Source organism: Sinohyriopsis cumingii, chromosome 3 (assembly GCF_028554795.1).
Source record: "Sinohyriopsis cumingii isolate HCF-2022 chromosome 3, ASM2855479v2, whole genome shotgun sequence".
NCBI classification, from domain to species: domain Eukaryota; kingdom Metazoa; phylum Mollusca; class Bivalvia; order Unionida; family Unionidae; genus Sinohyriopsis; species Sinohyriopsis cumingii.
Window position 1 is genome coordinate 43,301,030 of NC_142963.1, and position 20,024 is coordinate 43,321,053.

At 34.1% G+C, this 20,024-nt stretch overlaps 2 protein-coding genes across 2 annotated transcripts in view; both read left to right on the forward strand.

The window, feature by feature from the left end:
- The window catches only part of LOC149802769 (uncharacterized), an 86,278-nt gene extending 76,878 nt beyond the window's left edge, over nt 1-9,400 (forward strand). Inside the window, exons 9-14 of the mRNA XM_089953830.1 lie at nt 2,067-2,225; nt 2,653-2,811; nt 3,798-3,956; nt 4,625-4,783; nt 7,570-7,728; nt 9,246-9,400. Coding sequence (XP_089809956.1) covers nt 2,067-2,225; nt 2,653-2,811; nt 3,798-3,956; nt 4,625-4,783; nt 7,570-7,728; nt 9,246-9,400 — 950 coding nt within the window. The remainder of the gene's footprint in view (nt 1-2,066; nt 2,226-2,652; nt 2,812-3,797; nt 3,957-4,624; nt 4,784-7,569; nt 7,729-9,245) is intronic.
- LOC149802770 (adhesion G protein-coupled receptor L3-like) overlaps nt 1-20,024 on the forward strand; it is a 123,287-nt gene that overhangs the window by 3,343 nt on the left and 99,920 nt on the right. Inside the window, exons 2-5 of the mRNA XM_089952198.1 lie at nt 7,570-7,728; nt 15,483-15,641; nt 15,998-16,156; nt 19,087-19,245. The gene's annotated coding sequence lies outside the window, so the exon portion shown is untranslated. The remainder of the gene's footprint in view (nt 1-7,569; nt 7,729-15,482; nt 15,642-15,997; nt 16,157-19,086; nt 19,246-20,024) is intronic.

Consider the following 20,024-nt stretch of genomic DNA (forward strand, 5'->3'; position numbering starts at 1 on the left):
TGCACTCAGGACTGGTTTCAACTGGAAGGAATAATCATAGCATGCACAGCCACGTGGCTCTTGTTGCAATGGATATCATAATTAAAACAAATATGGTTTAAACTAAACTAAAATCAGATATATTGTGAGCGTGCGCGTGCTTGTGTTTGTGCGCACGAGAGAGAGAGAGTGAGAGATGAAAAAAATTGTCCATGTACAAGATCGTTCTTTTATTCAGGGCGGTTTTTATTTGTAGCTTTTGCAAAGAGGAAAAAGACGGTATTTTGAGTTACCTGACGATTGTGATAATCCTCATGTATTACGAGCCTACTATATTCCATTATCAATAAACACCTCTAAATCAACAATTCATTCTTGTTTTAATTACGATGTACATTGTCACAACAACCACATGGCTATGCAGTGTTATTTACACGGTAATTAAACATGCTTAGCGCTTTGGCTATAATTGAAACCAGATTGAGGGCAAGAATCGACAGAATAGGTCAAATCAGCGAGGCTGCCAGTAGGGAAATGAGGCTTTTTTTAGGGAAATGAAAATCTGTCAACATTTTATTGAAGTCATTGTCCATACAAAATTTGTTATAAGGACAAGAGATCATACCCATTACTTTGTATTCGAACTCGCCGATAAAGATAATAGTGGGGTATATCATTGAATAGATTAGTAATAAAATGTTAATTATATCCAAGTCCAAACAGAACAAACACTTAAAAAATAGTATATGTATATATATGTATATATATATATATATATATATATATATATATATATATATATATATATATATATATATATATATATATATATATATATATATATATATATATACGAATTGATTTAACGGAGTCCGTGACTTTCAAACTTACGATAGAAAATGACAAGTTTGTATAAGTTACGTTCGTAACTACAGGTAATAAAATGAACTACAACATGGATGTGCTTTCAATTATAATAAAACAAGCATGGACTGTTTATTCAGCTGTGTCAATTGATAACAAATTATAGCAGTTCAGAAGTAAAATCACAAGCATGTTAGCATCGGTAATGCAATTTCACGATTGCCGGTAATATGGAATATCATACAATGATACCATCAATATTCATGCAACCGGAAGTTACTAGTATAAAATACAAAGCCAAGTTATTGACCTGGCCTCGTCTTATACTCCGAATCGACTTATGTATGGACGAAGGATGGAAAATTTACAAAATTGGTCAATTCGACTTATACTCCACATCGACTTGTAGGCTGGAAAATACGGTACATGTTCTTCTCAACAGAAGACGTCCATACTTACAAACAATAAACCTACGATTGACAAGGACCAATCACCTTTGTATAAATCTGTTGTATAGTCTATTTATACTAAAAGCAAAAACACCATCAATAAATGAATTTCTTAAGGAATATAATTTGAAGACAGAACTCATCCTACTAATAGAAATCTCATGACTTACATTGGTTATTAGGCAGATGACATCCTCCACTTCGCTGTGTAGGTGAATGCACTTTATGGACAATAAAATGCTGCCAGTTTACATGAAAGATAAGGAGGTTGAATGTAATTAGTCCCAATTTGATCAAGATAGATATGTCTTGTATGCACTTATCCAGATTATATAAAATGAATGATGACCCAATACTCTTTTTGACGACTCTTACAAAGCAAGGAGGCCAACATTTTAGGGCTTATTGTTGACAGCAAATTAACTTTCAATGCCCAGCTTAGATACCCCAGTGACAAATGTCAAATAGTCCAGACTTTAACACGAGTCATGGCAAATATAGATGTGAGAGCAGACCAGGAGGTCATACACCAATGATGCAGGATTTTAAGTTAGATCAAAACTTTTATATGGATAAGTTGTCCATCCATCCTTCCACCTATCCATGCATGCATGCATCATCCATCCATCCATGCAGAGAAGGGCCTCTTGAAAGCTACTAATGTGTTGTAGTTCATGGTTAGGATATAATCATTGGTATATGTGCTTTATTATAAGATAGACATTTACCTTAAATGAAACCTGGCAACATTCTATTGATTGTATCTTTTGACAGCCATTTGTGCAGCTGGCTTTTTCATCAATACCATTGGGAATTGTCAGGCTTGTCCAGTTGGAACTTACCAACCATCCTCGGGTCAATCATCTTGTATTGCATGTCAGACTGGTACACTCACACTTCAGACTGGTTCCACTTCATCTGCACAATGTGTCGGTAAAGAGACCGCTCCAATTATTTTATTGCACATTCCTAATTATAAAACATTATTAAATATTTCATTTGTAATATTAATTTTTTTGCTTTCTAATGTCCCAACAAACTGGTAGAAAATTCTCACAGAAAATTGCCAAATTACTTTATAAATTTCTAAATGCATCGAAGTATATATTTAATGCAGAATCTTTTCCTTAAAAATATGCAGTTTGCATAGACATGTACTTGTATTTAATATGCACTCTTTTATGTCAATATTTATTTGTCAGTAAACAGATCAAAATATGAGTGAACCATTATTTTTATCTTGTATTCTGCATTTGTTCCCCATGTATCAACACCCATAAAAAGATGTTCATTATTTAAGACAGCTTATTCAAAAACATCTGCTGACTTTGAAAATGTTGCAAATTTTCCTTGCATCTAGCCACATGTAGTCCTGGTTTCTTCCGCTCTACGAATAATACATGTCAAGCATGTCCAGGTGGTACATACCAACCAAATTCTGAGCAGTCTTCCTGTATTTCATGTCCCTTTGGAACCTCAACCAACCAAATCGCATCCACATCTCAAGCACAATGTGTTGGTGAGTAGAAATGAAGCAGGAAGACAAAGTCCAGCAGACCAACAAATTAAACCAATTTCCGTATTACTTCATATTAGTTTGAAACTACTTGTTTGCCCTCTTCACCCTTTATCTATATTACATGTTGGACATTTCTGACATTTAATTTTGCTTAAATTGTTATAGGAATGTTTATATTGTGCATTTTGAATCATACAGTCCCTTCATACTGTAACAATAGAACATTTATGTAAAACATTCGTGTAAAAATTATATCTCTGTAATGTTTATAGAATGTCCATATTTTTATCAGTAATCATATATTGTAGGATGATTGGGAATCATGACACATGCCAAACATTGTAATTGTTTTCAGCCATATTAAAATTTCACAACAACAAAACTAAAGGATGCAACATCCTTGAATCTCTTGGTCGTTTTAAATGTGTTTCTTAATTTGTCAGGTGCCTACTTGGAAGCTTCCTTCTTCTTCATTGTCTTATCTTACTCATTTTTTTTCTCAGCATTAATGCCTGATTCAGATTCTCACTACAACTATGATAATGATTGTAGTGACTTTACTGATATCACATGTAATAGTAGTCTGACACCAGCAGTCCTGGCAAAATCCTATTGCACATTGGTAACATTAAGATGTCACTGCCTGTTTCACAGTATTTGAATGCTATTGTTGGACAGTAGAAAGTTACCAGTAAACTTTTTAAAAATGGGGTCAATCGCTATCATACTCCACCTCGTGATCCAAACTTGCCCTCCCCACACCCCATCTCTCAGCACATACATACATGCATAAATACTTATCTACCTACATACCTACATAAATGCATTGATACACACATACATGGTCACACAAAGAAACATGTTCATGAAACTGTTGATGTTTATTATCTGGATAAAATTATTGCCTTCTCTGATTTTATAAAAAGGGAAAAAAATATCTTTTTTCTGAAATATGGCAAATTTAACTTTGTTTTATCTACTTATAGCCATTTGCTTAGCGGGTTTTTTCATCAACACTGTGGGAAATTGCCAGTCCTGTCCAGTTGGTACTTTCCAGCCATCCTCTGGTCAGTCAAATTGTATTTCATGCCAGTCTGGTATGATTACACTTCAGACAGGTTCCACTACTTCTACACAGTGTGTCGGTATGTACATAGATTACGTACTTATGTACTTATTTTCAACCATTATTACATATTTCATTCACAGAGTTAGGGACATTCTCCTGGTTATACAGTCACCCACAGAATGAAGCAATTAATTGCATAAAACAACACGAGGAATCGATTTGTGAATTTTTGTGTAATCTGTTCTTAAATATGTACATGATTACATTTAATATAATGCCTCTACTAAATGCATGATTTATTTGTGTTATGATACAAATCATATGTGAATGAATGAATATGACATACTCTCACCTGAATATTTATTATTATTTGCTAGTACATTAGTAATTCCTCGCATTGTACATATCTATTACTTGTACGTAACCCGCTGGTTATGTTTCTTCTGCATTAACACTTGAAAGTCGAATGTGATCAAAAATTAAATTTTACAAATATATTTACTTACCTTTGAAAAATGAATTGAAAATAAAATTTTGAACATTTTCATACCTTAGAAGTAGGCAAAGATATCTGAAATGAAACTATCCTTTTTTTAATATGTATTTTCTCCAGATAGTGTGCTAAAGGAAATAGGAGGTGAACATAAAAGGAAGTTAAATCCTTATTTTCAAAACATAATGCACGTTATTTCAAAATTGGTGACTATGAATTATTTTAAAATGTTGCAAATTTTTACATTCCAGCTATGTGTGCTCCTGGCTTTTATCGAGACACAAGTGGGAGCTGCCAACCCTGTCCACTGGGTTCCTACCAGCCAAATAATGAGCAATCGTTCTGTTTATCCTGTCCCACTGGAACCTCAACCAATCAAGTTGCATCTGTGTCTCAAACGCAATGTATTTGTGAGTACTCTGCAGCATCAATTGCATGAAATACATTATTTTCCCAATATTTTATATTTTCTAGTATACTCGATATTGGGCATTGCTGATTCCGATTTTCTCCCTTAAGTCACTGTTCATGTTATGAGTTTCAAATCTTGCAATCCCTTAATGTTTTAAATCATGGAATGTTTACCCACACCTCAAAGTAATTTTTATGTCTTTTTATGGAACATGTATATATTTTTAATGTTATATAAACAGGCTCTATGTTCTATGCTATCATTTAAAAGTTATATTAAGATTATTTGCCAGAGCAGTAACAATTAAAAGACAGGTCTGTTACAAAATGTATTTTATGAAAATGTATTTAAGATACTGTCCTAACTGCGAAGACATCAGAGAGTTTCTAAATAAAACTTCAGTTATTATATTTGTACATAAAAATATATGAAAGAAAATATTAAGATGAAATACCTGGGAATTCAATCCTTGATTTGAACGTATTATTTTCAAACTCTTTCTCTGAGAAATAAGTGTTTAAATTGGTTTAAATTTTCTCCATATAGCTATATGCAATTCTGGTTTCTTCCGTACCATGAGTGGTAATTGCCAAACATGCCCAATTGGTACCTACCAGCCAAATACTGAGCAGTACTCTTGCATTTCATGCACCAATCGAACCTCAACTAATCAGGTTGCATCCGTATCTCGAACACAGTGTTTTGGTTAGTTAAATTGATAAAGACAGCACTAGTAGATCACTACATCAGATATACGTGTTTTCTTCTCTGCATTATCTATCATACCAAATAAAAGTGTATCCCCACCATGTCAAGTTCACTATTTTAGTTTTTGAAGATTCCTGAAATTTATTCAGTCTAAATCAATACAGTAAGATTTATTTTATATTTTTTTGAATCTTTTACTCACTTACAATTTCACATTATGAAATATTTCAAACAGTACAAAACATAAGAAACCATTTTTTGTAATGTTTATAGAATCTCCACATTTTGATCTGACAGTTTTTATACCATCTCTTTGAAGTAGTTCAGTTTGAACATTTTGAAATTTTAAGTGCACCAAAGGATTTAGTTTTTTTAAAAACCTCTTTCATCTCTTCTATACATGCTTTAGTATTTCCATAGTTGCTTATTTGCATGAAATACCATTTTTAATATTATTTCATCTCCTTTTCTTGAAATCTTGATTTGGTTTTGTTTGGTTTTGGTGGTTTATGGCACACTAACACAATTAGGTCATTTAGTGACATGTAAGTTGGAGTAAGGTGCCTTACCCAAGGACACACCACAGTAGCTGACCCTTTATTTGGTAATATACACATTCTTTATGACTGGCAGTGATAACACTTGACAAATATTTTCATTTATTTACCATTATAAAAGTCTTACAACTACTAATTATTCAGTTCTACCCAATATAATTTTGATATATTTCATTCACAAAGTTAGGGACATTCTCCTGGTTATGCAGTGCCCCGTCAGAATGAAGTAATTAATCGCATAAAACAACATGAGTAAACGATCAGTGAATTTTTGTGTAATCTATTGCTTCTTAAATATGTATATGATTACATTTAATATAATGCCCCTACTAAATGCATGATTTATTTGTGTTATAATACAAATCATATGTGAATGAATAAATATGATATACTCTTATCTGAATATTTATTATTATTTGCTAGTACAATAGTAATTCCTCGCATTGTACATATCTATTACTTGTATGTAACCCGCTGGGCATGTTTCTTCTGCATTAACACTTGAAAGTCAAATGTGATCAAAAACTGAATTTTAAAAATATATTTACTTACCTTTGAAATATGAATTGAAAATATAATTTTGTGCATTTTCATACCTTAGAAGTAGACAAAGATATCTGAAATGAAACTAACCTTTCTGCAATATGTATTTTCTCCAGATAATGTGCTAAAGGAAATAGGAGGTGAACATATAAGGGAGTTAAATCCTTGATTTCAACACATTAGGCACGTTATTTCAAAATTAGTGACTGTGAATTATTTGGAAATGTTGCATTGTGTAAGGCTTCGGTTGTACATACGTACGTACATGCAGAAAGACAGGCATGCATACACATGCTTGTCTGTCTGTTTGCATAATACATGCATACATACATACATACACACATACATACATAGATACATACATACATACATACATACATACATACATACATACATATACATACATACATACAGACATACATGCATACATACATACGTACATACATACATACATACATACATACATACATACATACATACATAAGCACACATAAATAAAGCAGGAATACAGTTATTATTGTATTCTTCAAAGTGTTGTCGTGTATTGTCGGTAAATAATTATTGACTTTTTGTTTTGGTATGCCAGTAGCATACATGTACTGTATCTTATATAAGTGAGAGAGAGGGTTTCAAGATGATTCTTTGATTTTAAAATCTGGTAGGTTCGTTTTGCTTTCCTGGAACCTATTTTAATGTACTTAAGATAGAGGTGCATACTTTTCACTGGAGAGAAAGGATTGTCTTGTCAAAGTCATTCTGGAGAGACAGAAAGAGAGATTTGTCTTACTTCAGAAAGGGGGGATATTTTACGTATAAACTTTTCAAAAGGACCCAAATAAGTGTTAAAGTTTCAAAGGTCCATCTCTCTTACTTTATCATCCATTTAAATTGTTGATTATATTATATGTCTTTAATACAAATAATTTCAAATATTTGGCAAATGGGGACTTAAATGTTTCGTATTTTCTGTATCCAGCCATATGTGTTTCTGGTTTCTTCCGGGCCACAAGTGGGAACTGCCAGGCGTGCCCACTTGGTACCTACCAGCCAAATACTGAGCAGTCTTTCTGTTTATCCTGTCCCAGTGGAACCACAACCAACCAAGTCTCATCTGTGTCTCAAACACAATGTGTTGGTGAGTAAGAAAGGGATAGGAACAGGTAACTAAATTAAAACTGCATCTAGTCTTCTGTGTGCCATCTAGTGTGCAAAATAAATGCAGTTTCCCACTTTTTACTATGATCTTCTATTGTTTTTATACTGGGTATTAGTTTTTTTTTTAAAGTTTGCCTTCATCGATATTGAGATAATGATTTTCTCTTATATATTTTGCATCCTTATATTTTAAATTATGTAGAGCTTCTAATCATCACAGTAAGTTTTGTATGTAACTTGTAAAGAGCCTTTATTTATGTGTTTAAGAGTCACACTCTCGCTATGGAGTTGCTGACTGTAACAATTGGCAAGTTTTGGAATGGAAAAAATTATTTTGTCAGTATCTACGCATTTCTACTCCATTACACAGTATCTATTATGAATACGTTACATGTTCAGTTTAAACGTTGATTCGTCACGAGGTAACCAGACGCTGGTCAAAAAATAAATCATCTTTAATAACATTCGATTTTGATTTTAATGACGTATTACTTAACATTAGAACATATAAATCTAAATTTAACCAACCAGTTATACGGGGGGGAGGGGTCCACAGCCGCATCAAAAATGGCGTCGTGGGCCGATTGTATTACCTCAATTCGATGTAAATCTTATGGCCTTTTCAACATATGTAAGTTACTCATTGTAATTCTTTTCCAATTATAATGCAGTCGTTTACATTACTAGTATAAATGAATAATGTCATCATCTTCTTTATCTGGAAAATCACATTCGTAAAATGCACGGCAAATACAGCAAGTCTTCGTCCATACATTGTAAAGTATAATGTAGCTTTAACATGTTTAAAACACGAATCTGCCATAATTGCGTGGCATATAAAATAAAATAACAAAATTAAGAATGTCTGTGTTGTTCATTTCTTCCATTCATTTCAATATGCAAAGTTTCAATCAAATCGTATAACAGGCAATACCGGAAGTGAAATTGTTTATTTACGAAAGGAATTCCCTGATCTCATCATGGTGATGTCGTCCTTGTTTGTTGATTACAGTGATTTTGTTTGGAAGTGAAAATGATTTTTCTGGATTCAGTTCCAACGAAATACCATATATTATAAATAATGATGCCTTTAATGACAAAGGATCACAAATTCTGTCATCAGATATCAACATTCCAATGTCATCATACTCGAGCGACGCTGATGATGATCAGCTAAATTGGTTTGCAGACATGCAAGATATTGACAGAAGTCCGTTTACTCACCAGTCAGGACCATCACATAATTTGCAGGAAACGGCACCAGAACTAGACTATTTCCAATTATATTTTACAGTTGGACTTTTTGAAAAGATTGTTAGTGTAACAAATAAATTTGCAGCTGAACAACATGTGGATTATGAAATCAGTGCTGCAAACTGGACAGAGACCAGTGTGCCTAAGAAGTCTGCCTTATTGACATGTTCATCTTCATGGGGATAATCCAATCTCCTGACTGTAGTTTTTATTCGTCAAATGACAATTTTCTATCCAATGAAGGAATCACAAATGTAATGCCATACAAGAGGTTTGAAAGACTCCTCCAGTACCTTCAGGGGAAGGAAGATACAGTTGAAGTGAATGAGACCATGAAGGGTCTTGGCTATCAAGTTGTGCAAAACCTTACTATGCCTTTGACCGCTCCGGTGGCCTAGTGGTTAGAGCGTAAGCCTCGGATGCGGGAGGTCGTGGGTTCGATCCCCGGCAGTCATACCTAAGACTTACAAAAATGGTACTAACAGCTACCTCGCTTGGCGCTCAGCATTAAGACTGTTAGGTCTTGTCGGCCTGGTGTCAGGATAATGTGACTGGGTGGGACACCATGCTACATGTCTGCGGCATGATGCCCCAGTGCTAGACATCACTATAAACTGTCACACTGCAGACATCGTAGCGATATGACTGAAAAATTGTTAAAGCTACGTTAAAAAAAATCCAAATCCAAACCAAATTACTATGCCTTTGAGAGGAAACTGTTATCGTATATATTTTGATAACTTTTTTACATCCATTTGACTGGTACGAAGTTTATTGAGGCATGGTATATATGCATGTGGCACCATGAGGAAAAACCATAAAGGCTTTCCAGAGGAATTTAAATATCCACCATATATGGAGCAAGGAGACCATTTAATCAGACATAATGGAAACATGACAGCCACACTGTGGAAGGACAAGAAACCAGTGACAGTCCTATCCACAGCAGCAGACCCAACCATCATTGATGTTGCTAACAGGAAACAGAAAGATGGGACAGTGCGACTGGTTAACTGTCCAAAGGCCATCACAAAGTACCAACAGTACTACTGAGGGGTTGATATATGTGACCAACTCAGGGCCAAATATCCAGTTGGACAATCATCAAAGAAATGGTGGCGATATATATTTCATTTAATTATAAATATATGTATAATCAATGGTTTTATAACAATGGTGGAGAGTCATCCTCAGAGTCAGGAAAGAAGAAAACGATTCAGACAGTTAGATTTTCAAATTAATTTGGCAAAGCAGCTCATAGGAAGTTTCAGATGCAGGAAGGTTGCGCAGGAAGGTTGCCATGCATCGAAAATATGAAGCCCAAGTGACACAGGCCAATATTGAGACACACAGACTGCAGAAACTTAAAAGGAAAAAATCCACCTGTAAATACCATACCAAGCATGGAGAAAAAAGACGAAAAGAAACTAAATTTGGCTGTGTCATTTGCAACGTCCATCTATGCTACATAGAATGTCACAGCCTGTTTCATCAAAGCATGATGATGGTAGAGAAGTAGCTGTGATGTGCTCCAATACAACTGTAGATATTTATTTCTTATTCTCATGTTTGTTTGTTTTGTTCCTCAACATGAAGTCTGATAACAAGTGATTTGCCAAATAATTCGTATTTATAGTTGAGATCAGCTCTTCAGTGAAATGAAACATGATTAGGTAAGATTTTTTTCCCCTCACAGGTTTAGGCCTTACCGGATAGATTTACATATCCTTAACCACATCACTAATGACAAATAACAAGAACTCATTATGAAACATGTTTAATAACCTTGAATAAGGCCATGTATGCAAAGCAGGCCAAGTGAATGAATAACTTTATAAAATATGTTTCTGTGAAGGCCATTGAATTGCGCTTGAAACACCTAGAATATTAGTCACACGTAAAGTACGACTAATTTCAAGCTCCAAAGATATAATAACATCAATACTTTTATGCTTAATTTCATTATTTCCGGCATAACAGTACGATTCGACGATGAAATGAATCATTAAAGTCCATTCTTGCATGAAATAGAGTCCTATATCCAACTGAATCACCAAGAATAAAATGGCGCCACGCATGCCGTGCGGGTGCATTTATTTTTAGAGACAGGGCTTTTCTTAATATGACCACTCACGTTTGAATTATGTTAAAAAATTGTTACTGATAATTATAGGTTGTAATAATTAGTATTTACTGGTAATATTATTTTCTATTTGTTAGATATGATTTTCTTGGCTATGTTATGTTATTATCAGTACACCACAACATTCAATTTCGACCACACATCGTTTGAACCAGTCCAAACCACACTCACACTGGAGCAAAGGTAAGTCCATTTTTTCTGCCTATACCGCCCTCCTCCTAGTAGAAAAAACAAGCTGACTCTCTTTTCCGAATCTCCTGGAGTATGGAAATTCGATAGGTGGCAACCTAATTATTCTTGGAGATTTCAACATTCACTTTGACTGTCCCGGAAACCCAAACACATCAAAACTCCTAGATTCTATTAATGTTTTCAACCTCAAACAGTCAGTTAACCAACCCACCCATAAACATGGTCACATTATAGACTGGAATCTTCATAGACCTGATGATAACATTCTACTGTCCTCCCTGTTATCCCATGACCTTGCATCAGATCACCTCTGCATTATATGCCATCTTGACGTATCAGTCCCTAACCCTCCACCTTTATCTGCTACTAAGAGAAACCTCCATATTATAAATAGAACCAAACTAATGCATGACATCCAAGCAAACCTAACAGCTTGCTTATCTCCTACAGCAGAACAACTCGATAACTGCCTGCGTTCATTGCTCGATAAACATGCCCCAGCTACCAAGTGCTGAGTATCAGTTCAGAAGTTTTCTCCATGGTATAGCAGTTTTAGGGACCAGCTTCGCACTGCTAAAAGAGACCATCCCGTAAAGCTGAGAGGTTGTGGCTTTCCACCAGACTGACTATTTATAAGGAAATCGATGAAGCCGCTAAGAAGAATGTAGCAAATATAGTCCATGCTGTGAAATCAACCCACTACACTAATAAGATCATGGAAAGTTCCACCTGCAAAGAGCTCTTCGAGATTACTAACAAGCTAATGTCAAGAAACAAATCTACACCACTTCCAACTACCTTCTTTCCAGTCGAACATCCGGACATGTTTGCAAATTTCTTCCGTGACAAAGTACAAACCATTAGAGATAAGCTTGACACCACAGATTCAATTGACTCGTCGTCACCATACAGTTGGGATACAGAATTTGAGCGGCAACCATTAGCAGCATTTGAACCTGTCTCTATGGATTTCGTATGTACAATCCTGATGAAGAGTGCACCAAAGTCATGTGAACGTGATCCGATTCCAACATCACTGCTGCTTGAGTGCTTAGATCCAGTATTGCCTTCACTAACTGATGTTATTAATACCTCTCTCAGATCCGGGGATTTCCCATCATTTTTCAAAACTGCCATTGTAAAACCTTTGTTGAAGAAACCAACACTAGACCATAACGATTTAAAGAACTACCGCTCAGTTTCTAATCTCACATTCATAACAAAAATCTTCGTAAAGGTTATTATATCCCAGCTTGTATCTCATCTGAATTCAAACAGTCTTATTAGCAATGTACAATCTGCATATCGTCCTTGCCACAGTACTGAAACTACTCTTCTAAAAGTAGTTAATGATATTCTCTCTGCGTTGGATTGTGGAAAGATTACAGTCCTCACCCTCCTTGATTTGTCTGCAGCATTTGACGCAATAGACCATGATGTATTTGGCATTCATGATCCAGCTTTACTGTGGTTCAAGTCCTACTTGGTCAACAGGACACAAATTGTATCTGCAAATGGAATACACTCCAGCCCAGTTGATCTATGTTGTGGTGTTCCACAGGGGTCTGTTCATGGACCTGTTCTCTCCATTCTATACACTCAGTCGCTCTCAAGTGTTATAGATCATCATGCAGTGCCTCACCAATTGTACGCTGATGACACCCAGATATACAAATCTAGCCACCCAACTGAAGTTGATGCTACCATCCAAGGTGTAGAGAAGTGCATTTCTGATGTGAAATCATGGATGACATGTAACAAACTGCAGATGAATGATGATAAAACTAAGGCCATTCTGATCACAACACAAAGACTTTCTCATTCACATTCTTTACATCAAACAATAAATATCAGCAACACCAACATTAATTTCACACAATCAGTACGAAACCTAGGTGTTACTCTGGACAGTACTCTCACATTACACACACATGTCGTGAACATATCCAAGGCTGCATATCTTGAACTGAGACGCATCAGCTCCATTTGCAAATATCTTTCAGTTGATGCCACTAAAACACTTGTGTGTTCATTAGTACTTTCAAGACTGGACTATTGTAACTCAATTCTGTCTGGATCATCTCAATATCTACTCCAGAAACTTCAAAAAGTTCAAAACACAGCTGCTCAGATCATATTTAGAGTACCACGATCAGAGCACACCTTCCTGGCTATCCATTCGATCCAGAATCAAACACAAAATTTGTTCTGTCTGCTACGTTTCACTGACAGACTCCAGTCCAACATACCTATCTGACCTCACCCATGTGTACACACCAGCAAGATACTTACGCTCCTCTTCTGACAATCGTATACTCACTATTCCCACTATGAAAACAAAGTCATATGGACAGCGTTCTTTTACAGACCAGGGCCCAGTAACGTGGAATGAATTGCCCACTGAACTTAGACAAAAAGACACAGTGATCCCATTCAAGAGTGCTCTCAAAACTCACTTATTTCGACTGCAAGAACAAACTTAAAGACCTAATAATGTTTCCTACCTTAAATATTCTCAGCATGATTTTTGTTTTCTAATTTCATGGTGTTTGTTTTTGTAATCATATCATTATATATGTTTTTTTTATCTTATAAGTGTTGTCTAATGTTGTAAAGCGCTTAGAGCTTCTAAAGATTAGACGCTATACAAAGTCCTCATCATTATTATTATCATTACAAAATGAGTGATATAAAATAATAACCTTGACCTTATATACCACATTTATTTATACAACATCGCATTGTGTAATATATTTCGGACTACTATTTTTTTAAATAGCTAAATATTTAATCATAGAATGTTTATATCATGTTTCTTATGAATTTTATATATTCCTTAATGTATATGCCAAATGAATTATAATTACAGTCTGTGTAATGAACAGGTACTGCCTAGATAATGCGATGTCCACCATTATTATGTTTCTGCTTCTTGTCAGGTTCACTTGTGACTTCTAACTGATATTACGAAGAATATAACGCGAAAACGGCATTGAAACGTTTTAGTTAAATATTTTCAAAAATAATGTCACCATGTATGCTGATGTTGGTATTTACATATTAATGTTTAAAGTTTCAAAGCAAAAGTTGCAGTGATAAAAACATGACATAATGACAAATAATAACTTACGGTAATCCGGCATTAATAACATATGCAGACTTTTAGTGGAGATGATTAGGTTATTTTAAGGCTATTTCAGGAATGCGAGAATAATTTTTTTTGAAGATGACGTTGCTTTATGGTTTATGTGATTTTTATGGGGAGTAAGGGTATGATGTTGTGAACGTCGTATGGGACACACAGGTAAGAGGGTTTGATTTTTATACGGGAAGCAAATGGTTAACAACCATTATAACATGGTGTCTTATGTTAACCATTAGCGCATTATCCTTTAAAGCATTATTTATCTTTTTTGTTTCACATTCTTGAATTGGTCATAGATTCTTCATTAATAACTGGATGTCATCAAACAAGCTACTGACTGAATTTGTATAAAAATATTTGCCATATTAGAAGTCTCAGAACTACTTACATATGACGCAGCCTAACTGAATCTCTACAATCATGTTATTTTCTTTTATTTGCATATGTCATCTTTTTATGTTTCTAACTTGAAAATGCTTTCTTCCTTTTTTGTCTTTTCTTTCTCAGTATGCTTTCTTTCATTTTCTTTCATCATTACTTCATACCCTTTCTATACTTATTTTCACGTTTCAGTTCAGAAAACTCTGAAAGTTTGTATGATTGCAAATATAATTATTATTTGTACTCAAATTCATTGACAAATTTCTCCCTTATTTGATTATTTAGCCAGGTGTCAGCTTCCATTTCATAGTGTTTTGGTGAGTGCAATTCATGGCCTTTAGAATGTAGAATCGCACAGAGAAGCTGGCCATGAATGCAAATATTTTTAAAAGTGTATGTATATATATATATATATATATATATATATATATATATATATATATATATATATATATATATATATATATATATATATATATATATATATATATATATATATATATATATATATATATATATATATATATATATATATATATATATATATATATATATGTATGTATCACAAATATATTTTATCTGAAATCTGGCAAAATCTTTTCATTTTATCTATTAATAGCCATTTGCACAGCGGGGTTTTACATCAACAGCGTAGGAAATTGTGAGGCCTGTGCTATAGGAACATACCAGCCATCCTCAGGACAGACTTCTTGTATTTCATGCCAGACTGGTGCAATAACACTTAAGATTGGTTCCACTTCCTCTGCACAGTGTGTTGGTAATGAATTCATATACCTTGACCTGCAATGTTATATTCTTATTATCAAACATTTAAAAATTTGTATTCATTAAATCTTGAGAAATTGTTTTGATTTTCCAGTAAAATTCGACTTGTGAAACAATTATTCTAAAAATCGAAGGATGAAATGATTGATGAATATTAAATGCTCTGTTATAGTCATTAATCTGCATAATATGTTGCCTCTAAAAATCTACATTAAATTTAATGATTTTCTTCAGGCGAATATTTGTTTGGATAACAATATACAAACACGCATTATTTGGAAGAAATGATTTCAAAATTCACAAATGCAAAAATTAAGTAGTAAAATCTTACACGTTTTCTCCATGCAGCTATATGTAGTTCAGGTTTCTTCCGGATCACAAATGGCAGTTGCCAATCTTGTCCAGTTGGTACCTATCAGCCAAATACGGAGCAGTCCTCATGTATTGCATGTCCCAGTGGGACCACAACCAACCAAACTGCATCATCATCTCAAGCACAGTGTGTTGGTGGGTAGAAAATAATTTTGAATACATACCATAGCAGTTAATAAAATCAAGATACTTCTAATTTATTCTGAAATATCTAGAAGCTAATTGGTTTGCTTGCATAATTACTACAATATGGTGCTGTGGGTGCTGCTGCTGATTATTTTCATTAATTTGTATTAGAGAATTTTCCAATCTACATTTTGAATGTCCTTGTAACCGAAGTAAAGCTGGGTTGGGATTGGATTGCATTCATATAGTAATACTGAATGATATTGATATAATAATGATTCAAAAATAGAATAATGTAGCCTGTAGTGTCCAGCTGACAATGTATTTCAAGTAATACAACTCTTCGATTTATCAATGTTCCACCACACATGGCCCACCCCTCCTATCCCTCAAGAGCCTCCTTATTTCCTGCTGACCAGTTGGTCCGAAATTTTAAGTCTCTCACTGTGAATTAACCAGTGTCATTGTCCGAGCCAATGTCACCTGAACAGCAGTATACAGGATGCACAAAACCCAACAGAGTTCTACAACTCCCCATTAAAAAAAACAACTGAAGATTGCCACCGCGTAAAGCGAGCCACTTGCTGACGAAATCTATTGTATTGTGATAAAACAAGTATAGTTACTCTATACAAGTACCCTGGTTGTGCTTGAAAATCCACAGCCAGAGAACTTGAGCAAGCACTTACCTCATACAGCACTGCGTGAACAGAACTCATTATTCTGAAATAGCTAAGGACTAAAATAAACCAACTTTACCTGAATACATTTTATTTACTGTATATACTCGCATATAAGCTGACCTCCCCAAACTGAATAGGTATAAACACTAAAGAGTGCATGACCCGCTTTTAAGCTGACCTAAAAGTCTGAGATGACATTACAAGATGCACGCGGTAAGTTCTAACTACATTTATTTTGGCAAACTTACCTTAGCAAAACTTTGGCGTATAACTCTCTCGGGGTTGGCATGTATGATTATTACATGAAAATGGTATAAATTTGTTTAAGAAATCAAGAAATTTATTTTATTGTCTGTTTTCTTATTGTTTTTACCTAATTCAGAATTGTGTATAATTTGATCAGACGATGACAAGAATTGAGCCTGCGCTGGTTGCTCTAACACTACCTCTTTGTTTTGACTCAATTATTGTTTGTTTGTGCATTTTTATTTTGCCTTGAAATTTCAAATACCTAACTTATTAAAATGTTATCCCAGTATAACAACAATGAAAAACAATAGAGTTTGATTAAATGCTTGCAATGAGACAAATGAGCATATATACATAATGAATTCACCTCATGTACACTGTAGGTTTGAAAGTGCTGAATGAAATACATTCTGCAGAATGAAGTACATCCCATGGTTTTTAATCAAGAGCACCACTGCACTAAACTTTAATGATAAATACAAAATACAATAATGAAGTTTCAGAAATAATGCTTAGAAAATTAGGTTAATATTATAAAAACTGAGTGAAGTTTGCTTTGATGTAAGCAACCTTACCCCACAATTTTACAAAACTACGGCAATTTTGCTAATATTATGGAATGAAAGGCAATTATAAATCATACTTGTATTGTTGCCAGTCAAAATTTCCCCTTAACCCAAGCCAGTTCAAAGTTTAATGATTTACTGGCCTGTATTGCTGTCAAAGAAAAAAGACAAATCCGCCAGTTATAAACAAAGGAGATGCCAAAGTATCCAGCTTTCCATTATGTGGAAAATTATGATTTCGTTCAGGCAAAACACAAAAGTAAAATAGATTGATGATGATCTTAGTTGATCTATATTCAGAATTTTAGCCTTTATTATTGCCATTCTTTAATGAGCATGTAATGTTTATCCTGGTTATGCCTAGCACAATCGAATGTATGTACCTTTTCATAAAGATTACCTCAGTTTGTAGCATTGCTTATATCATTGAAAAAGAGTAACTCGTGAGCACGTGGATCAATGTAAATGAAACAGCTATTAACAACTATCTGAAGTGTTATCTGCAACAATGTGATTTGGTCAAAAAAATGAATAAAGCAAAATATGCGTCTGATCTGTTTGGGAATAAACAAGGATTGAAGTGGCGCGTGGCATGATTTCCACTGTCTAAGTACTGTATATTATAGTACAGCCTGGTCTTCCAGGTAAACTTATTATAAATTATGAAGTCTTTATTCACCTTTATTTAAATAATAACAAAAGGCAATCATTGTAATTTAGAACAGTCTAGTAAGTGTTGGGACACTGGGCATATATTTCAGACAGGTTCCACTTCTTCTATACAGTGTGTCGGTATGTACGTAGATTACGCACTAATGTACTTATTTTCAACCATTATTACATATTTCATTCACAAAGTTAGGGACATTCTCCTGGTTATGCAGTGCCCCATCAGAATGAAGCAATTAATCGCATAAAACAACATGAGGAAACGATCAGTGAATTTTTGTGTAATCTATTGCTTCTTAAATATGTACATGATTACATTTAATATAATGCCTCTGCTAAATGCATGATTTATTTGTGTTATAATACAAATCATATGTGAATGAATGAATATGATATCCTCTTAACTGAATATTTATTATTATTTGCTAGTACAATAGTAATTCCTCGCATTGTACATATCTATTGCTTGTACGTAACCCGCTGGGCATGTTTCTTCTGCATTAACACTTGAAAGTCAAATGTGATCAAAAACTGAATTTTAAAAATATATTTACTTACCTTTGAAATATGAATTGAAAATATAATTTTGTGCATTTTCATACCTTAGAAGTAGACAAAGATATCTGAAATGAAACTAACCTTTCTTTAATATGTATTTTCTCCAGATAATGTGCTAAAGGAAATAGGAGGTGAACACATAAGGGAGTTAAATCCTTGATTTCAAAATTGGTGACTGAATTATTTTGAAATGTTGCAAATTTTCGCATTCCAGCTGTGTGTGCTTCTGGCTTTTATCGAGACTCAAGTGGGGGCTGCCAATCCTGTCCACTGGGCACCTACCAGCCAAATAATGAGCAATCGTTCTGTTTATCTTGCCCCACTGGAACCTCAACCAATCAAGTTGCATCTGTGTCTCAAACGCAATGTATTTGTGAGTACTCTGCAGCATCAATTGCATGAAATACATTATTTTCCCGCTATTTTATATCTTCAATTGTAACCGATATTGGGCATTGCTGATTCCGATTTTCAAATCTTGCAGTCCCTTAATATTTTAAATCATGGAATGTTTATCCACAGCTCAAAGTAATTTTTATGTCTTTTTATGGAACATGTATATATATTTTATATTATATAAACAGGCTCTGTGTTCTATGCTATCATTTAAAAGTTGTGCTCTGTGATAATTTTTTTCTTCAGAATTAAGTTTATTTTGTTTGGATTTGTCCATATTTCTGGTGTCAAACTATTGAAGCTTCGTTTTTCATCTTTTTCTTTTTGTTTTCTCAAATCTATTTACTGTCAAAATAGTTTATAACGATCATTTCATCATTATGATATATGTGTTCCTGTTGCTTTTATTTATATAAACTTTAAATTTTTGTTGTGGCAGATGTAATAATTCAGTGGCCAAATTAAATGGAAAACAATAGAACATTTAAATTTTATATTAAAAAAAGATTTTGCACATTCCCTTTCCATTAACACTGCACTTTCCAACATAGATAAACCTTTAAACCACTGCTTTCGAAAATGAACAACATACCAGCTCGACAGAATTTAAGCAAATGTGACAGAGATGACTATAGAATAAAGGCATTTCAGTTCTCACAAATGTTTTTTATTTACCATAAAATATGGCTAAAAGGTACCAAATGCGAGGAAAAAAATAATAGGATCTTTTGTCATAGCCAGCTGAGTTCAACAAAG